Here is a 20,594-nt window from a genome sequence, read left to right as displayed (position 1 = left end):
AACTATAATAAAAAAAATACTAATAATAATAAAACCATAATATGAATAATTATTATTATTAGCAATACAAATATCAATATTATAATAAAAATACTATTACGAATTTAAAAAACTATAATATTAGTAATAATAATATTAATAATAATACTAATATTAACATTAACTGCGACCCGATCTCGTATAAGCGGAAGAAGATGAATGGACAATAATAACTGTAAAAAATTATAATATTAATATTAAATATAATACTCTAATAAAAATACTACTAATAACAAAACTATAATATTATTATTACAAATATCAATATTAAATCTAATAATACTATCAAAAAAATACTATTACTAATAATAAAACTGTAATATTAATAGATAATATTAACCGCGACCTGATCTCGGATAAGCGGAAGAAGATGGATCGATGGACAATAATAACTAAAAATAATAATAATTATACTAATATTAAATATAAAACTATAATAAAAATACAAATAATGATAAAACCATAATATCAATAATAATAATACAAATAATATAATATTATTATAATAAAAATTACATTACTAATAATAAAACTATAATAATAATAAAACTAATTTTAACATTAACTGCGACCCAATCTCGGATAAGCGGAAGAAGATGGATGGACAATAAAAACAAAACTAAACTTTTTATAATATTAATATTAAATATAATACTATAATAAAAATACTACTAACAATAAAACTATAATAATTAATAATAATACAAATATCAATGTTGAATCTAATAATACTATAATACAAATACTATTACTAATAATAAAACTATAATATTAACAATAACAATATTAATAACAATACTAATATTAACATTAACTGCGACCTGATCTCGGATAAGCGGAAGAAGATGAATGGACAATAATAACAAAACAAAAAAAGTAATATTAATATTAAATATAATACTCTAATAAAAATACTACTAATAACAAAACTATAATATTATTATTACAAATATCAATATTAAATCTAATAATACTATCAAAAAAATACTATTACTAATAATAAAACTGTAATATTAATAGATAATATTAACCGCGACCTGATCTCGGATAAGTGGAAGAAGATGGATGGATGGACAATAATAACTAAAAATATTAATAATTATACTAATATTAAATATAAAACTATAATAAAAATACAAATAATGATAAAACCATAATATCAATAATAATAATACAAATAATATAATATTATTATAATAAAAAGTATATTACTAATAATAAAACTATAATAATAATAATAATAATAATAATAACACTAATATTAACATTAACTGCGACCCAATCTCGGATAAGCGGAAGAAGATGGATGGACAATAAAAACAAAACTAAACTTTTTATAATATTAATATTAAATATAATACTATAATAAAAATACTACTAATAATACAACTATAATAATAATACAAATATCAATATTGAATCTAATAATACTATAATACAAACACTATTACTAATAATAAAACTATAACATGAACAATAACAATATTAATAACAATACTAACATTAACATTAACTGCGACCTGATCTCGGGTAAGCGGAAGAAGATGAATGGACAATAATAACAAAACAAAAAAAGTAATATTAATATTAAATATAATACTATAATAAAAACACTACTACTAATAAAAGTATAACAATTAATATTAATACAAATATCAATATTAAATCTAATACTATAATACAAATAATATTACTAATAATAAAACTGTAATATTAATAGAAATACTAATATTAACCGCGACTTGATTTCGGATAAGCGGAAGAAGATGGACGGATGGACAATAATAACTAAAAATAATAATAATTATACTAATATTAAATATAAAACTATAATAAAAATACAAATAATAATAAAACCATAATATCAATAATAATAATACAAAAAACATAATATTATTATAATACAAATTATATTACTAATAATAAAACTATAATAATAATAATAATAATAACATTAACTGCGACCCAATCTCGGATAAGCGGAAGAAGATGGATGGACAATACAAACAAAACTAAACTTTTTATAATATTAATATTAAATATAGTACTATAATAAAAATACTACTAACAATAAAACTATAATAATTAATAATAATACAAATATCAATATTAAATCTAACAATACTATAATACAAACACTATTACTAATAATAAAACTATAATATTAACAATAACAATATTAATAATAATACTAATATTAACATTAACTGCGACCTGATCTCGGATAAGCGGAAGAAGATGAATGGACAATAATAACAAAACAAAAAAAGTAATATTAATATTAAATATAATACTATAATAAAAATACTACTACTAATAAAAAGTATAACAATTAATATTAATACAAATATCAATATTAAATCTAATAATACTATAATACAAATAATATTACTAATAATAAACTATAATATTAACAATAATAATATTAATAATAATACTAATATTAACATTGACTGCGACCTGATCTTGGATAAGGGGAAGAAGATGGATGGAGAACAATAATAATTAAAGCTGCAAGCAGCGTTGGTCGGGCCTGCGTATTTGGCAGGTGCTAGTCCTAAGTGTCCCAATACTTTTGTCCAGTTTTAGTCCCAAGTGTCCCAATACTTTTGGCAAGTTGTAGTCCTAAGTGTCCCAATACTTTTGTCCAGTTTTCGGCCTAAGTGTCCCAATACTTTTGTCCGGTGGTAGTCATAAGTGTCCCAATACTTTTGTCTAGTGTACCTACCTTGTCTGCATTGTGTGGGCACGCTGGTGCTTCCTGCTTTTAAGCAGCCATCTTAAAAAAACAGCAGTGCAGCAGCATCAGCCCAGCGGGTCTTTGAAGGGTCATAAAATCAAAACCGGAGCAGGTATTAAAACGCTGTTCTGTTATTTTATACACAAGGGTTTAATCTCTCTCCTGTGTTAGTTTGAAGCCGAAACGACAAACGCGCTCAGAGGAGATAGATTTTGAAGAAAGGTGACCGTTTTTTACAAAAAAATTGTTTTGAGGGGGGAATAGCAAACTTCCTGTTGATTTTTGCTGGGGGTTGTCAATTTATGAAAGGTAGGCCTAAGTGAGACCTACATAGAGGTTTTTGTTTCATGTCTCTCCGACCTTCCCAGTGGGAGTTACAGGCAGTTTTGTCAGTTTTTTCATCCGAGGAGCAGTTTTTTGTGCGTTTTATTAAAAAATTGCGCTAGAGCACAATTTTGAGATTTGGGGTTAGGTTTTTTTATTAGAGCACAATTTTTGCCAGTCCTGATGTGTGCGTTCAGTGTGGTGAGTTTTGAAGCATGTTAAGGGGGTCAAATTACAGCTCAAAGAGGCAAAAGTGACTGTTTTTAGTACTTTTTTGTCTTGAAGGGGGAATTGCCAACTTCCTGTTGATTTTAGCCCGAGAATGTACTATTATGAAATGTAGGTCTAAGTCAGACCTACATAGAGGTTTTTGTTTCATGTCTCTCCGACCTTCCTAGTGGGAGTTACAGGCAGTCTAGTTTTTTTTTTTCCCTAGGGGGCGCTAGAGCGCAATTTTGAGTTTTGTGGTTCGTTTTTTTTTTTAAAAAGGCAATTTTCGCAGGTCCTGATGTGTGGGCCAAATATGGTGAGTTTTGAAGCATGTTAAGTGGGTCAAATTACAGTTTAATGTGGCGGCGGAAGAATAAAGAATAAAGAATAAAACCTTACAAATTCAATAGGTCCTTATGTCCCATTGCATAAGGACTCCCTGTGGGAGTCCTTATGCAATGGGCCATACGGGCCCTAATAATAATAATAATCAAAGCTGCAAGCAGCGTTGTTCGGGCCCGCGTATTTGGCAGGTGCTAGTCCTAAGTGTCCCAATACTTTTGTCTACTTGTAGTCTGAAGTGTCCCAATACTTTTGTGTAGTGTACCTACCTTGTCTGCATTGTGTGGGCACGTTGGTGCTTCCTGCTTTTGAGCAGCCATCTTAAAAAAACAGCACCGCAGGAGCATCAGTGCAGCGGGTCTTTGAAGGGTCATAAAATCAAAACCGGAGCAGTTATAAAAAAAGCGCTTCTGTTGTTGTATTCACAAGGGTTCAATCTCTCTCCTGTGTTATTTTGAAGGCGAAAGGACAAACGCGCTCAGAGGAGTTCGTTTTTTAAGGAAGGTGACCGGTTTAAAAAAAAAAAATGTTTTGAAGGGGGAATAGCAAACTTCCTGTTGATTTTTGCTGGGGGTTGTCAATTTATGAAATGTAGGTCTAAGTGAGACCTACATAGAAGTTTTTGTTTCATGTCTCTCCGACCTTCCCAGTGGGAGTTACAGGCAGGTTAGTACTTTTTTTCTTCCGAGGAGCAGTTTTTTGTGCGTTTTATTAAAAAAATTCTGTAGAGCGCAAATTTTAAAGTTGGGGTTAGGTTATTTTATTAGATCACAGTTTTTGCCAGTCCTGATGTGTGCGTTCAGTTTGGTGAGTTTTGAAGCATGTGGTCAAATTACAGCTCAAAGAGGCAAAAGTGACTGTTTTTAGTACTTTTTTGTCTTGAAGGGGGAATTGCCAACTTCCTGTTGATTTTAGCCCGAGAATGTACTATTATGAAATGTAGGTCTAAGTCAGACCTACATAGAGGTTTTTGTTTCATGTCTCTCCGACCTTCCTAGTGGGAGTTACAGGCAGTCTAGTTTTTTTTTTCTTTCCCTAGGGGGCGCTAGAGCGCAATTTTGAGTTTTGTGGTTCGTTTTTTTTTTAAAAAGGCAATTTTCGCAGGTCCTGATGTGTGGGTCAAATATGGTGAGTTTTGAAGCATGTTAAGTGGGTCAAATTACAGTTTAATGTGGCGGCGGAAGAATAAAGAATAAAGAATAAAACCTTACAAATTCAATAGGTCCTTATGTCCCATTGCATAAGGACTCCCTGTGGGAGTCCTTATGCAATGGGCCATGCGGGCCCTAATAATAATAATAATAATAAAAGTGATTTTACCTTGAGGTGAGTGAGCTGCTCAGTCAGACTCTCCTTCTGGACCTCCAAGAGGGCCAGCTGCTTGTGGTACTCAACACGCTGCTGCTCCCACTTCACACGGCTGCCACTGTACTCCTGTGGGCAGAGGGACCAGCAGGTGGCAGCAGAGAGCAGGGCCAGGTGCGCCTCACCTACCTCCAGGTGCGCCTCACCTACCTCCAGCTTCTCCTTCAGCAGCCGCACTTCCGCCTGGTCGGACTCCTCCGCGCCAAACTTCTTGTAATGTCTGCGCTGCAGCTTGTGGTAGCTGCTCTTCAACTTGTCGCACTGCGGGACCAAAACACACAACATTGTCGTACTTTCATCGGGCAAGTCTCGTACCAAACGTCCGTACGATAATCGGGAACAGACGATTTATACTTGTGTTATGTACCAAATGCAAAAGAAATAGCTAAATAGAATCAGCCTAGGATATCAGAACTAATAAAGTACTAACATGATGTTTTTATTCACTTGTTCATGTAATATTTAAAATTATATTACTTAATATTTATTATTATTTAGATGCCGTTAATTTTAGTTAATCAAAGGTAACGTTTCTCCTCAACTCCTCAGTGCCATCTTATCTTTTGTTTTTCCTTTATTATTTTCAATAGTGTTCTTGTATTTCTACCCTTCTTGAGACATGAAGAGGGAAAAGTATCTTCCATATGAGGAGGTGTGAACAAGTGATGACATAAATCAATAACATTGCATCTAATAGACAAATGTCTCATTTGTGGTGACATCTATCAAAATGAGGGTGGTCCCAAAAAGGAGGGATTTTTCAAATTGACCAAAAGGGACAAGCGGTAGAAAATGGATGGACTGCGTGACGGTTTTAAAAGTGCTCCCATCTCTGGTCAACATATGAAAAAACAAGTGTGTGTAAACATTTGAAGTGCTCCCCCTCTGGCCAACATATGTAATGACAAGTGCGTGTAAAAATTTTTAAGTGCTCCCCCTCTGGTAAACATATGAAATAACAAGTGTGTGTAAACATTTGAAGTGCTCCCCCTCTGGTCAACATATGAAATAACAAGTGTGTATAAACATTTGAAGTGCTCCCCCTTTGGTCAACATATGAAATAACAAGTGTGTGTAAACATTTGAAGTGCTACCCCTCTGGCCAACATATGAAATAAGTGTGTGTAAACATTTGAAGTGCTCCCCCTCTGGTCAACATATGAAATAACAAGTGTGTGTAAAAATTTGAAGTGCACCCTCTGGTAAACATATGAAATAACAAGTGTGTGTAAGCATTTGAGGTGCTCCCCCTCTGGTCAACATATGAAATAACAAGTGAGTGTAAACATTTGAAGTGCTCCCCCTCTGGTCAACATATGAAATAACAAGTGTGTGTAAACATTTGAAGTGCTACCCCTCAGGCCAACATATGAAATAACAAGTGTGTGTAAACATTTGAAGTGCTCCCCCTCTGGTCAACATATGAAATAACAAGTGTGTGTAAACATTTGAAGTGCTCCCCCTCTGGTCAACATATGAAATAAGTGTGTGTAAAAATTTGAAGTGTTCCCCCTCTGGTCAACATATGAAATAAGTGTGTGTAAAAATTTGAAGTGCTCCCCCTCTGGTCAACATATGAAATAACAAGTGTGTGTAAGAAATTGGAAATGCGCCCTCTTTTGGCCAAAGTTTTAATTTTTTTTAATAAATACCGGTATGTATATAGAGACATACTGTAATAACTTGAAGTACATAATGAAGATTAAAAAGCAATTACAAACAAAATAAATAAATAAATGTACTAAAAGCAGTCTTTTTCTCACAATGTGTCGACTTTTTTCTTGTAAAATTGGGAACAATTTCTCATATTCTTTCGGTTTCTGTAATATTGCAATATTCTCTTGTACAATTATTACTTTTTTTATGTAAAACTATTACTTTTTAATGCAAAACGGTGACATTTGTCATGTACAATTCTGACTTTCCACAATATTGCCCATTTTTTTGTTGTTCCTGTAAAATAGTAAACATTTTTGAGTAAAATTATGAATTTTGTCATCATTTTGCCAAGTAAAATTCCGATTGTTATTATGTCATTGCCAAAATTTGGTAGACTAACCCAGCCTGAAGTGATTTTTACTATCAACGTTAAAATATCTACAGATCAACTTCAGATCTATAAAGTTTTATTCTGAATTTTATGAATTTTGTCATAATTTTGCCAAGTAAAATTCCGATTGTTATTAAGACGTTGCTAAAATTGAAAGTTTTCTTATAAAATTGTGATTTTTGTCGAGTAAAAAGCTTTATTTTTGGCAAAGAAAACCCCGTTTTTAATGGCAAAAACACTAAATATGCAATATTTCATCCCAAAAAACGTTGAAAGTAGAATGTATGATGTGAAGTAATTGGAGTACTAAATATTGTAGAGAAATGTATAATAACACATTTTTCATTCATTATTATTTTGTGAACAAAGACAGTTTTAACAAATCAGACTAAAAGGTCTCAAGGAAACCGAAAGGCCCCCACCCATAAAAGCGTTAAAAATAATAGATTAATATTTATTTTTTACTTTTGGCGCAGAAATCTTTGGATTAACTTTTAAGAAGGTTCATGTGTGTTTTTATTACGGAAGCTTTTTTTTTTTTTACACTGAATTTTTGCGACTGAATTTTTTGCGTTTGAATTTTATGAACTGATTTTTTTTTTTTACATCACATTATGCTGACAGTTTCATAGGAAAAAAATGTGTTAGCAAAATGCGTGTGTTTAAAAATTCAGTGTATAAAACATTTTATGTAAAGAAAATTCAGTGTAAAAAAAAAATTAAGTGTATAAAAATTCTGTGTAAAAAAATTAATTTATAAAAAATTCAGTGTATAAAAATGGAATGTAAAAAAACTCAGTGTAAGAAAAAAATTAAGTGTATAAAAATTATGTGTAAAAAAATAAATTTATAAAAAATTCAGTGTATAAAAATAGAATGTAAAAAAAAACAGTGTAATAAGGTTTAGTGTAAAAAAATTCAGTGTAAAAAAAATAAATGTATAAAAAATTCAGTGTATAAAAAAAATCAGTGTAAAAAAATCAGTGTATAAAAATTCAGTGTAAAAAAAATCAGTGTATAAAAATTTAATGTACAAAATTCAGTGTAAGAAAAAAATCAGTGTATAAAGATTTAGTGTATAAAAATGTAGTGTAAAAAAATAAATGTATAAAAAATTCAATGTAAAAAAAATTCAATGCATAAAAATGTTATGTAAAAAAATTCAGTGTATAAAAATGTAATGTAAAAACTTCAGTGTAAGAAAAAAATTCAGTGTATAAAAATGTAATGTAAAAAATTCAGTGTAAGAAAAAAATCAGTGTATAAAGATTTAGTGTATAAAAATTCAGTGTAAAAATAAATGTATAAAAAATTCAGTGTATAAAAAAAATCAGTGTATAAAAATTCAGTGTAAAAAAAATCAGTGTATAAAAATTTAATGTACAAAATTCAGTGTAAGAAAAAAATCAGTGTATAAAGATTTAGTGTATAAAAATGTAGTGTAAAAAAATAAATGTATAAAAATTCAGTGTATAAAAATGTAATGTAAAAAATTCAGTGTAAGAAAAAAATTCAGTGTATAAAAATGTAATGTAAAAAATTCAGTGTAAGAAAAAAATCAGTGTATAAAGATTTAGTGTATAAAAATTCAGTGTAAAAATAAATGTATAAAAAATTCAGTGTATAAAAAAAATCAGTGTAAAAAAATCAGTGTATAAAAATTCAGTGTAAAAAAAATCAGTGTATAAAAATGTAATGTACAAAATTCAGTGTAAGAAAAAAATCAGTGTATAAAGATTTAGTGTATAAAAAATTCTGTGTATAAAAATGTAATGTAAAAAATTCAGTGTAAGAAAAAGATTCAGTGTATAAAAATGTAATGTAAAAAATTCAGTGTAAGAAAAAAATCAGTGTATAAAGATTTAGTGTATAAAAATTCAGTGTAAAAAAAAATGTATAAAAAATTCAGTCTAAAAAAATTCAGTGTATAAAAATTCAGTGCATAAAAATGTTATGTAAAAGAAAAATTCAGTGTAAATAACGAATTAAGTGTATAAAAAGTTAGTGTAAAATAAATAAATGTATAAAAAATTCAGTGTATAAAAATAATCAGTGTAAAAAAAGGTGTATAAAATTCAGTGTAAAAAAAATTCAGTGCAGAAAAATTTAATGTAAAAAAATTCAGTGTAAAAAAAAAAAATTAAGTGTATAAAAATTTTGTGTAAAAAAATAAATGTATAAAAAATTCAATGTAAAAAAATGTGTATAAAAATTCAGTGTAAAAAAAATTCAGTGCATAAAAATGTTATGTAAAAAAATTCAGTGTGTAAAAATGTAATGTAAAAAATTCAGTGTAAGAAAAAAATTCAGTGTATAAAAATGTAATGTAAAAAATTCAGTGTAAGAAAAAAATCAGTGTATAAAGATTTAGTGTATAAAAATTCAGTGTAAAAATAAATGTATAAAAAAATTCAGTGTATAAAAAAAATCAGTGTAAAAAATTCAATGTAAAAAAATGTGTATAAAAATTCAGTGTAAAAAAAATTCAGTGCATAAAAATGTTATGTAAAAAAATTCAGTGTATAAAAATGTAATGTAAAAAATTCAGTGTAAGAAAAAAATTCAGTGTATAAAAATGTAATGTAAAAAAATCAGTGTATAAAGATTTAGTGTATAAAAATTCAGTGTAAATTTTTTTTTATAAAAAAATTCAGTGTAAAAAAAATTCAGTGTATAAAAATTCAGTGCATAAAAATGTTATGTAAAAAAAATTCAGTGTAAAAAACGAATTAAGTGTATAAAAAGTTAGTGTAAAATAAATAAATGTATAAAAAATTCAGTGTATAAAAAAAATCAGTGTAAAAAAATGTGTATAAAATTCAGTGTAAAAAAAATTCAGTGCAGAAAAATTTAATGTAAAAAAAATTCAGTGTAAAAAAAAAATTAAGTGTATAAAAATTTTGTGTAAAATAAATAAATGTATAAAAAATTCAGTGTATAAAAAAAACCAGTTAAAAAAATTCAGTGTATAAAAAAAACCAGTTAAAAAAATTCAGTGTATAAAAACTCAAGTGCAAAAAACTTCAATGCAAAAAAAAATTCAGTGCTGAAAAATGTGCTGCTTCAAAGAGCAAGACTCACTTCCGGTAAATTAAAACTGAAGCAATCGATGCTGTCTCAGAAGCAGCCAATGAGGTTTCAAGTTTGAAGTCACATGACACGGGTCTTGCAAAACAGCATAAACAAGGCAATTAACAGGGCTGCCTGGACATAATACAACATCATTAACATTTCAATGCGGCCTGCTGAATTTCTATTATATCTATTTTGACACTGAATTTTTTAACACACGCATTTTGCTAACACATTTTTTCAACGCAATTCTCTGCATGTCAAAAAATTCATTTCACAAAATTCAGTGTCAAAAACAAACTTTGGTAATAAAGAAACAAATGAACCTCCATAACTTCAGATCTATCCACCGATTAGAAGTCTTTATCACTTTTTTGAGCAATGTCAGTTTCAAAGTAAAGAAACTTCCTTCACGGCAGCTTTGTGTTATTAGTGTCAACTTTTTTCTCCTTGCATTGCACCGGTTTGCTCTTTTATTCCACTTTTAATGTCTTTTTTTGTAATAATATTTTTAAAATGAGCTGCAGGCCGAACTTTGGACCCCCTGGTTTAGAGAGATTAATAAATAGATGAAAGTAATATTTTTGGATGAAGTCAAATTAGATACTCATGCTCACGCAACTATATTTAAGGCTAATATTTTGCAATCACACTGTGTTACAAAAATAATGTGAATTAAGTTGTATGTTACTAAAATTACGTTGGAAATTATAATAAAAATAAACAAATAATAATAATAAACAGGAAAATAAATTAAAAGAAAATTAGGAGAATAAAGTCATCGACATAAAGTTGTCATTTTAAAATAAATTACAATGTTGCAAGAATGAAGTGGTATAATTAAGAGAAAATATTGGTAAGAGTTGTTGTAATAGGACACAAAAAAAGAGAGATTGTGCATAAAAGTGGTAAAGTTGCAATGTCCCACAAAAACAAAGTTATGAGGAAAAAATGACTGAGAATTACAACCTTTTCACTTCCGATACGATACCGGAGCCTTGAGTAAAGGTCGACACCGATATCAGCAGGCATCACACACACTTGTATCATTTTGTAGTGTGGAATGTTAGAAAAGGTTTGATGGAGTGAAACCAGTCAAAAAGAACAATGAAAAACACTAACTTACTTATTATCAACCGTCTGGAATGGACTTTCTTTAAATTGAAGTGGAGTGGTAATTGCTAGCACAATAACCCATGACGTTAATGCAGTAAACTAAATGTTGCGGACACCTTTGTTACTGGATACTTTTAATACTGCCATGGAGACTTTGTTTGTGTTAGTAATATGCAACTATAATTATTTGATACTTGTTTGTATCGACACATTTTACACTGCAATATTGTTCACTTATTATGACGTATGTGTGCTTGGCTGTTGTGTAGCTGCTATAGCCTAGCGCGTTTACCTTTTGTAGATGACTTCAATAGAATAGAAGAAATTGTGTGCTTATTGGAGGACATTTAGATGTTTAACTTTGCACAAGTCAACACGTTGCAGGACCGTTTGTATCGCACTTGATATCGCACACACAGTATCATCCCATACTGTCTGATAATGAAGAGATATTGACGAGCTTCCTCTCACCTCCTCGCTGACAGTTTGTAGTTGCTTCTCGTACTTGGTTGCCAGCGCTTGTCGGCCATTCGGGGCGTCTTCCAGTTGCTTGCGCAGCACGTTGATCTACGACAGCAACATTGTGTCATTTCACACTCATAAACACATTATAATGGGACTGTCTGTCAACGTAGCTTGTCGTGACAACTCCGAAGCAAGCATGAACAACGAGCCTTTGACTTGTTATTGGACAATTGTAACGGAATTGTTTCGTCCAATAAAGAGATAAAAACACATTTCTTCCTTACATTAGTTGCACTAAATAAAGTGAAACTAGTTTGAACATCAATTATTCAACATTTGAAAACAATGCTTCTTTTCAGCTCAAATAACTGACAGTGACAAATGTTTGGATTAACTTCTATGAAGGTTCATTTGTGTTTTTATTATGGAAGCTTTTTTTTGGACACTAAATTTTTGTCACTGAATTTTTTGCGTTTGAATTTTATGAAGCGTTACATCACATTGTGCCGATAATTTCATAGAAAATACATTTGTTAGCAAAATACAGGTGGGGTTAAAAATTCAGTGTATAAAAAATTGAATGTACAGAAAATTCTGTGAAAAAAAATTTAACTGTGTAAAAAAAATAATGTATAAAAAAATTAAGTGTATAAAAATGTATAAAAAAAATTCAGTGTAAGAAAAAATTCAGTGTATAAAGATTTAGTGTAGGGCTGCAACTAACGATTAATTTGATAATCGATTAATCTGTCGATTATTACTTCGATTAATCAATTAATGATCGGATAAAAGAGACAAACTACATTTCTATCCTTTCCAGTATTTTATTGGGAAAAAAACAGCATACTGGCACCATATATATTTGATTATTGTTTCTCAGCTGTTTGTACATTTTGCAGTTTATAAAAAAAATAAATTTAAAAAATTTATAGCATAGATCCAACGAATCTATGACTAAATTAATCGCCAACTATTTTTTATAATCGATTTTAATCGATTAGTTGTTGCAGCCTAATTTAGTGTATACAAATTTAAAGTAAAAAAAATTCAGTGTATAAAGATTTAGTGTATAAAAATTCAGTGTAAAAAAAAAAAAAAGTATAAAAAATTCAGTGTATAAAAAATCAGTGTAAAAAAATGTGTACAAAAATTCAGTGTAAAAAAAATGTATGTGTATAAAAATTCAGTGGATAAAAATGTAAAGTAAAAAAATTAAGTGTATAAAAATGTAATGTAAAATAATTCAGTGTAAGAAAAAAATCAGTGTATAAAGATTTAGTGAATAAAAATTCAGTGTAAAAAAATAAATATATAAAAAATTCAGTGTAAAAAAAATTCAGTGTATGAAAATTCGGTGCATAAAAATTGTATGTAAAAAAAATTCAGTGTAAAAAAAAATTAAGTGTATCAAAATTTAGTGTAAAATAAATACATGTATAAAAAAATTCAGTGTATAAAAAAAATCAGTGTAAAATAATTCAGTGTATAAAAACTAAAGTGCAAAAAACTTCCATGCAAACTTCAGTGCCTCATTACTGTAAAATATCAAACAATATTATTTATCTCATTCACGTAAGAGACTAGACGTATAAGATTTCATGGGATTTAGCGATTAGGAGTGACAGATTGTTTGGTAAACGTGTAGCATGTTCTATATGTATAGTTATTTGAATGACTCTTGCCATAATATGTTACGTTAACATACCAGTTGGTTATTTATGCCTCATATAACGTACACTTATTCAGCCTGTTGTTCACTATTCTTTATTTATTTTAAATTGCCTTTCAAATGTCTATTCTTGCTGTTGGCTTTTATCAAATACATTTCCCCAAAAAATGCGACTTATACTCCAGTGCGACTTATATATGTTTTTTTCCTTCTTTATTATGCATTTTCGGCTGGTGCAACTTATACTCCGAAAAATACGGTAGGTGAAATTGCACAATTTCCCACGGCACGCCAAACAATATCTCACGGTACACTAGTGTACCGCGGAACAGTGGTTGAAAAACACTGAATTGATTAACGTGGACCCCGACTTAAACAAGTTGAAAAACTTATTGGGGTGTTACCATTTAGTGGTCAATTGTACGGAATATGTAGTGTACTGTGCAATCTACTAATAAAAGTGTCAATCAATCAATCAAAAACTGCTTTAAGGCAACACTTGCCTTGACCTTAAAAAGTTCAAATTTGAGGCCTGTGACCTTAGTGTAGAAGGGGCCTAAAAAAAAAATTCAGTGCATAAAGATTTATTCAGTGTAAAAAAAAAAAAAAAGTATAAAAAATTCAGTGTATAAAAAATCTGTGTAAAAAAATGTGAACAAAAATTAAGTGTAAAAAAAAGTTCTGTGTATAAAAATTAATTGCATAAAAATGTAAAGTAAAAAAATTAAGTGTATAAAAACTTCATGTATAAAAAATTCAATGTAAGAAAAAAATCAGTGCATAAAGATTTAGTGTATAAAAATTCAGTGTAAAAAAAAATAAATGTATAAAAAATTCAGTGTATAAAAAAATCAGTGTAAAAAAATGCTGTGTATAAAAATTTGGTGTAAAAAAAATTCAGTGTATGAAAATTTGGTGCATAAAGATTTTATGTAAAAAAAATTCAGTGTAAAACAAAATTAAGTGTATAAAAATTTAGCGTAAAATAAATAAATGTATAAAAAATTCAGTGTATAAAAAGAATCAGTGTATAAAAATTAAAGTGCAAAAAAAATTGTGCAAAAATTCAGTGTATAAAAAATCAGTGTAAAAAAATGTGTATAAGAATTTAGTGTAAAAAAAATTCAGTGTATGAAAATTCGGTGCATAAAAATTTAATGTAAAAAAATTCACAGTAAAAAAAAATTAAAAAATGTATAAAAAATCTGTGTAAAAAAATGTGTACAAAAATTCAGTGTAAAAAAAAAAGCTCTGTGTATGAAAATTAATTGCATAAAAATGTAAAGTAAAAAAATTAAGTGTAAAAAAAATTAAGTGTATAAAAACTTAATGTATAAAAAATTCAGTGTAAGAAAAAAATCAGTGCATAAAGATTTAGTGTATAAAAATTCAGTGTAAAAAAAATAAATGTATAAAAAATTCAGTGTATAAAAAAATCAGTGTAAAAAATGTGTATAAGAATTTAGTGTAAAAAAAATTCAGTGTATGAAAATTCGGTGCATAAAAATGTAATGTAAAAAAATTCAGTGTAAAACAAAATTAAGTGTATAAAAAATTAGCGTAACATAAATAAATGTATAAAAAATTCAGTGTATAAAAAGAATCAGTGTATAAAAATTAAAGTGCAAAAAAACCTCAATGCAAACTTTAGTGCCTCCGGATTTTTTCAACGCAAAAAATGTGCCTTAGTGTAGAAGGGGCCTAAAAAAAATTCAGTGCATAAAGATTTAGTGTATAAAAATTCACTGTAAAAAAATATAAAAAAATGTATAAAAAATCTGTGTAAAAAAATGTGTACAAAAATTCAGTGTAAAAAAAAAAGTTCTGTGTAAAAAAATTAATTGCATAAAAATGTAAAGTAAAAAAAATTAAGTGTAAAAAAAATTAAGTGTATAAAAACTTAATGTATAAAAAATTCAGTGTAAGAAAAAAACCAGTGCATAAAGATTTAGTGTATAAAAATTCAGTGTAAAAAAAATAAATGTATAAAAAATTCAGTGTAAAAAAAGTGTATAAGAATTTAGTGTAAAAAAAATTCAGTGTATGAAAATTCGGTGCATAAAAATGTAATGTAAAAAAATTAACTGTAAAAAAAAATAAAAAAAATGTATAAAAAAATCTGTGTAAAAAAATGTGTACAAAAATTCAGTGTAAAAAAAAAAAGTTCTGTGTATGAAAATTAATTGCATAAAAATGTAAAGTAAAAAAAATTAAGTGTATAAAAACTTAATGTATAAAAAATTCAGTGTAAGAAAAAAATCAGTGCATAAAGATTTAGTGTATAAAAATTCAGTGTAAAAAAAATAAATGTATAAAAAATTCAGTGTATAAAAAAATCAGTGTAAAAAAATGCTGTGTATAAAAATTTAGTGTAAAAAAAATTCAGTGTATGAAAATTCGGTGCATAAAAATTTTATGTAAAAAAATTCAGTGTAAAACAAAATTAAGTGTATAAAAAATTAGCGTAACATAAATAAATGTATAAAAAATTCAGTGTATAAAAAGAATCAGTGTATAAAAATTAAAGTGCAAAAAAACCTCAATGCAAACTTTAGTGCCTCCGGATTTTTTCAACGCAAAAAATGTGCCTTAGTGTAGAAGGGGCCTAAAAAAATTCAGTGCATAAAGATTTAGTGTATAAAAATTCACTGTAAAAAAAATATAAAAAAATGTATAAAAAATCTGTGTTAAAAAATGTGTACAAAAATTCAGTGTAAAAAAAAAAGTTCAGTGTATAAAAAATAATTGCATAAAAATGTAAAGTAAAAAAATTAAGTGTAAAAAAAATTAAGTGTATAAAAACTTAATGTATAAAAAATTCAGTGTAAGAAAAAAATCAGTGCATAAAGATTTAGTGTATAAAAATTCAGTGTAAAAAAATAAATGTATAAAAAATTCAGTGTATAAAAAATCTGTGTAAAGAAATGTGTATAAGAATTTAGTGTAAAAAAAATTCAGTGTATGAAAATTCGGTGCATAAAAATTTAATGTAAAAAAATTCACTGTAAAAAAAAATAATTAAAAAATGTATAAAAAATGTGTAAAAAAAGGTGTACAAAAATTCAGTGTAAAAAAAAAAGTTCTGTGTATGAAAATTAATTGCATAAAAATGTAAAGTAAAAAAATTAAGTGTAAAAAAAATTAAGTGTATAAAAACTTAATGTATAAAAAATTCAGTGTAAGAAAAAAATCAGTGCATAAAGATTTAGTGTATAAAAATTCAGTGTAAAAAAAATAAATGTATAAAAAATTCAGTGTATAAAAAAATCAGTGTAAAAAAATGTGTATAAGAATTTAGTGTAAAAAAAATTCAGTGTATGAAAATTCGGTGCATAAAAATGTAATGTAAAAAAATTCAGTGTAAAACAAAATTAAGTGTATAAAAAATTAGCGTAACATAAATAATCCCACCAACACGTCTTCCTATGAGGAAGCAGTGCCTGGGGAATCTGTGGTGGGCTCTCCTATTTCTGGGGCTGAGGTTGCTGAGGTAGTTAAAAAGCCCCTCGGTGGCAAGGCCCCGGGGGTGGATGAGATCCGCACGGAGTTCCTTAAGGCTCTGGATGCTGTAGGGCTGTCTTGGTTGACAAGACTCTGCAGCATCGCGTGGACATCGGGGGCAGTACCTCTGGATTGGCAGACCGGGGTGGTGGTTCCTCTCTTTAAAAAGGGGAACCAGAGGGTGTGTTCTAACTATCGTGGGATCACACTCCTCAGCCTTCCCGGTAAGGTCTATTCAGGTGTACTGGAGAGGAGGCTACGCCGGATAATCGAACCTCGGATTCAGGAGGAACAGTGTGGTTTTCGTCCTGGTCGTGGAACTGTGGACCAGCTCTATACTCTCGGCAGGGTCCTTGAGGGTGCATGGGAGTTTGCCCAACCAGTCTACATGTGCTTTGTGGACTTGGAGAAGGCATTCGACCGTGTCCCTCGGGAAGTCCTGTGGGGAGTGCTCAGAGAGTATGGGGTTTCGGACTGTCTGATTGTGGCGGTCCGCTCTCTGTATGATCAGTGTCAGAGCTTGGTCCGCATTGCCGGCAGTAAGTCGGACACGTTTCCGGTGAGGGTTGGACTCCGCCAAGGCTGCCCTTTGTCACCGATTCTGTTCATAACTTTTATGGACAGAATTTCTAGGCGCAGTCAAGGCGTTGAGGGGATCCGGTTTGGTGGCTGCAGGATTAGGTCTCTGCTTTTTGCAGATGATTTGGTCCTGATGGCTTCATCTGGCCAGGATCTTCAGCTCTCACTGGATCGGTTCGCAGCTGAGTGTGAAGCGACTGGGATGAGAATCAGCACCTCCAAGTCCGAGTCCATGGTTCTCGCCCGGAAAAGGGTGGAGTGCCATCTCCGGGTTGGGGAGGAGATCTTGCCCCAAGTGGAGGAGTTCAAGTACCTCGGAGTCTTGTTCACGAGTGAGGGAAGAGTGGATCGTGAGATCGACAGGCGGATCGGTGCGGCGTCTTCAGTAATGCGGACGCTGTATCGATCCGTTGTGGTGAAGAAGGAGCTGAGCCGGAAGGCAAAGCTCTCAATTTACCGGTCGATCTACGTTCCCATCCTCACCTATGGTCATGAGCTTTGGGTTATGACCGAAAGGACAAGATCACGGGTACAAGCGGCCGAAATGAGTTTCCTCCGCCGGGTGGTGGGGCTCTCCCTTAGAGATAGGGTGAGAAGCTCTGCCATCCGGGAGGAGCTCAAAGTAAAGCCGCTGCTCCTCCACATCGAGAGGAGCCAGATGAGGTGGTTCGGGCATCTGGTCAGGATGCCACCCGAGCGCCTCCCTAAGGAGGTGTTTAGGGCATGTCCGACCGGTAGGAGGCCACGGGGAAGACCCAGGACACGTTGGGAAGATTATGTCTCCCGGCTGGCCTGGGAACGCCTCGGGATCTCCCGGGAGGAGCTGGACGAAGTGGCTGGGGAGAGGGAAGTCTGGGCTTCCCTGCTTAGGCTGCTGCCCCTGCGACCCGACCTCGGATAAGCGGAAGAAGATGGATGGATGGATAACATAAATAAATGTATAAAAAATTCAGTGTATAAAAAGAATCAGTGTATAAAAATTAAAGTGCAAAAAACTTCAATGCAAACTTTAGTGCCTCCGGATTTTTTCCAACGCAAAAAATGTGCCTTAGTGTAGAAGGGGCCTAAAAAAATAAAAAATAAAGTGCCGTCCCACCTCCAGGTCCTTGCGCTGCAGGAGCACCCGGGACGCAGCCATCTCCTCCCGGCCACTGTGCAGCTGCAGCCGCATGTCCTCCATCCGCGCCTCCCACTCGCTCTTCTGGTGCGAGATCATGATGTCGATCTGCCGCATGAGCTCCTGGAGCTCCGGCTCGCAGTCGGACAACACGGAACTGTTTTGAGCGAGGAGACTGAAACTAGAAAAAAACAGCCATCGATTAGTCGAGTGAATAATCGGCGGGGTGTTGTCTTGTCTTGTCTTGTACCTCAGGTCCAAATTGCGCGCCTCCATTTTTTGACTGCCGGAAGTCGTCTTTCTCGGGGAAGAAAGGCGGTCAGTTAGCCGGAAGCTAACCTCCGTGGCGCCATGGAAGCTTCAAAGCAGGACAGAATGACGGAGAGAGGCTCATTTAAATAAATGTGCGATAACTCGTCAAATGTTCGCCGGGTACGAAAAGCGGACATGTTGGAGGAACTTTGGTAAAGAAGGCGCTCACTGTTTGACAAGTGTAAGGCATTGGCTCCGCCCCCGCCAGTGTTGCCAGGTGGCTTAGGACAAACAATCGTACCAAAAGTATTTAAAGCGACATAAAGTCACATTGTGCTACGATTAAACATGACCACATTAGTTCCATCCATCCGTTTTTTGCCGCTTGTTCCATTCAGGGTCGCGGGCGGTGCTGGTTCTACTTTTAAATGAAGTAACAGCACATTTAAGGAGGGGGGGGAAACTGGAAGAATAGCGCCCCTGCCTGGTTGTAAAGAGTACGGGCGTCAATGCCCCAACATCCGGGTGCCGTGCATGACGTAGTTTGCCGGTTTTAAGTATTATAAATTATTATTATAAATTATTATTATAAATTATTATACTATTGATCGACAGATTTAAGTGTTGAAATTGAAAATGAAAAATAATATTTACTTTATTATTTTTTTAAGTGGGACCCTTTTGGATTCCCAAGAACGTTAGAAAAATAAATATGAGAAATAATAGTGAATCAAAATCAGTGTTATTATGAATTATTGACCCTTTTCAGGCTCCAATTACGTCACATCAAAATATTACAATTTGAAATATTTTTTGGTGGTAAATATTGCACATTTAGTGTTTTTGCCATGAAAAAAATATTACCTTTTCAATGACTAAAAAGGCCTTAAAAAATAATCCATCCATCCATCCATTTCCTACCGCTTATTCCCTTTGGGGTCGCGGGGGGCGCTGGAGCCTATCTCAGCTACAATCAAATAATACCAAATAATAATAAAAACGTATAATCGACAGATCTGAAGTTGATCTGGAGACTTAGGTATGTGTAAATATGACTTATTAACATTTATCAGTGGGACCCTTTTGGATCCCCAATAACTTTAGTGGGATTTTTTTTTTTTTTTTTGAACAGTCATTGTCCAAAAAATAATAATGAATCAAAATCAGTGTTATTATGAACTATTGATCCTTTTCAGGCTCCAATTACTTCACATCAAAATATGACACTTTGAAATATTTTTGGGGAGGTAAATATTGCACATTTTGTGTTTTTGCCATTAAAAAAATATTACCTTTTCAATCAATGACTAAAAAGGCATGAAAAATAATACCAAATAATAATAAAAACGTATAATCGACAGATCTGAAGTTGATCTGGAGACTTATGTGTAAATATGACTTATTAACATTTATCAGTGGGACCCTAATGGATCCCTGAGAATTTTAGAGGTTTTTTTTTTTTTAACTGTCATTGCTCAAAAAATAATAATGCATCAGAATAAATGTCATGAATGATTGACATATTCAAGGCTGCAATTACTTCACAACTTTGATCTTTTTTTGGAGGGGCGGGTTTATAAAAACAGGGGTTGCTTGAAAAAAAAAAGGCATAAAACAAGAAACATGACAATTTTATATCAACAAATTGATCTGAAGTTGATCTACATATTGTAAGCATTGATTATTTGTAATATAATATTATATATTTTTTTTTAATAATATATTATATATATATATTTTTAACATATTTATG

General features: G+C 31.0%; 1 protein-coding gene across 3 annotated transcripts in view; it reads right to left on the bottom strand.

Moving 5' to 3' along the window:
- cep63 (centrosomal protein 63) overlaps positions 1-20,594 on the bottom strand; it is a 47,141-nt gene that overhangs the window by 7,340 nt on the left and 19,207 nt on the right. For 2 of the 3 annotated variants that reach the window (XM_072915130.1, XM_072915131.1), the window contains 5 exons: positions 18,840-18,947; positions 18,569-18,770; positions 11,730-11,825; positions 5,171-5,281; positions 4,976-5,089 (listed from right to left, as the gene is read on the bottom strand). In XM_072915130.1, coding sequence (XP_072771231.1) covers positions 4,976-5,089; positions 5,171-5,281; positions 11,730-11,825; positions 18,569-18,770; positions 18,840-18,865 — 549 coding nt within the window. In that variant the 5' untranslated portion in view covers positions 18,866-18,947. Of the gene's footprint in view, positions 1-4,975; positions 5,090-5,170; positions 5,282-11,729; positions 11,826-18,568; positions 18,771-18,839; positions 18,948-19,070; positions 19,280-20,594 lie in introns of those variants that run through there. The other variant, XM_061978373.2, reaches the window with a different exon arrangement.

Source organism: Nerophis lumbriciformis, linkage group LG18 (genome assembly GCF_033978685.3).
Source record: "Nerophis lumbriciformis linkage group LG18, RoL_Nlum_v2.1, whole genome shotgun sequence".
NCBI classification, from domain to species: domain Eukaryota; kingdom Metazoa; phylum Chordata; class Actinopteri; order Syngnathiformes; family Syngnathidae; genus Nerophis; species Nerophis lumbriciformis.
This window is presented reverse-complemented; position numbering and strand designations above follow the sequence as displayed.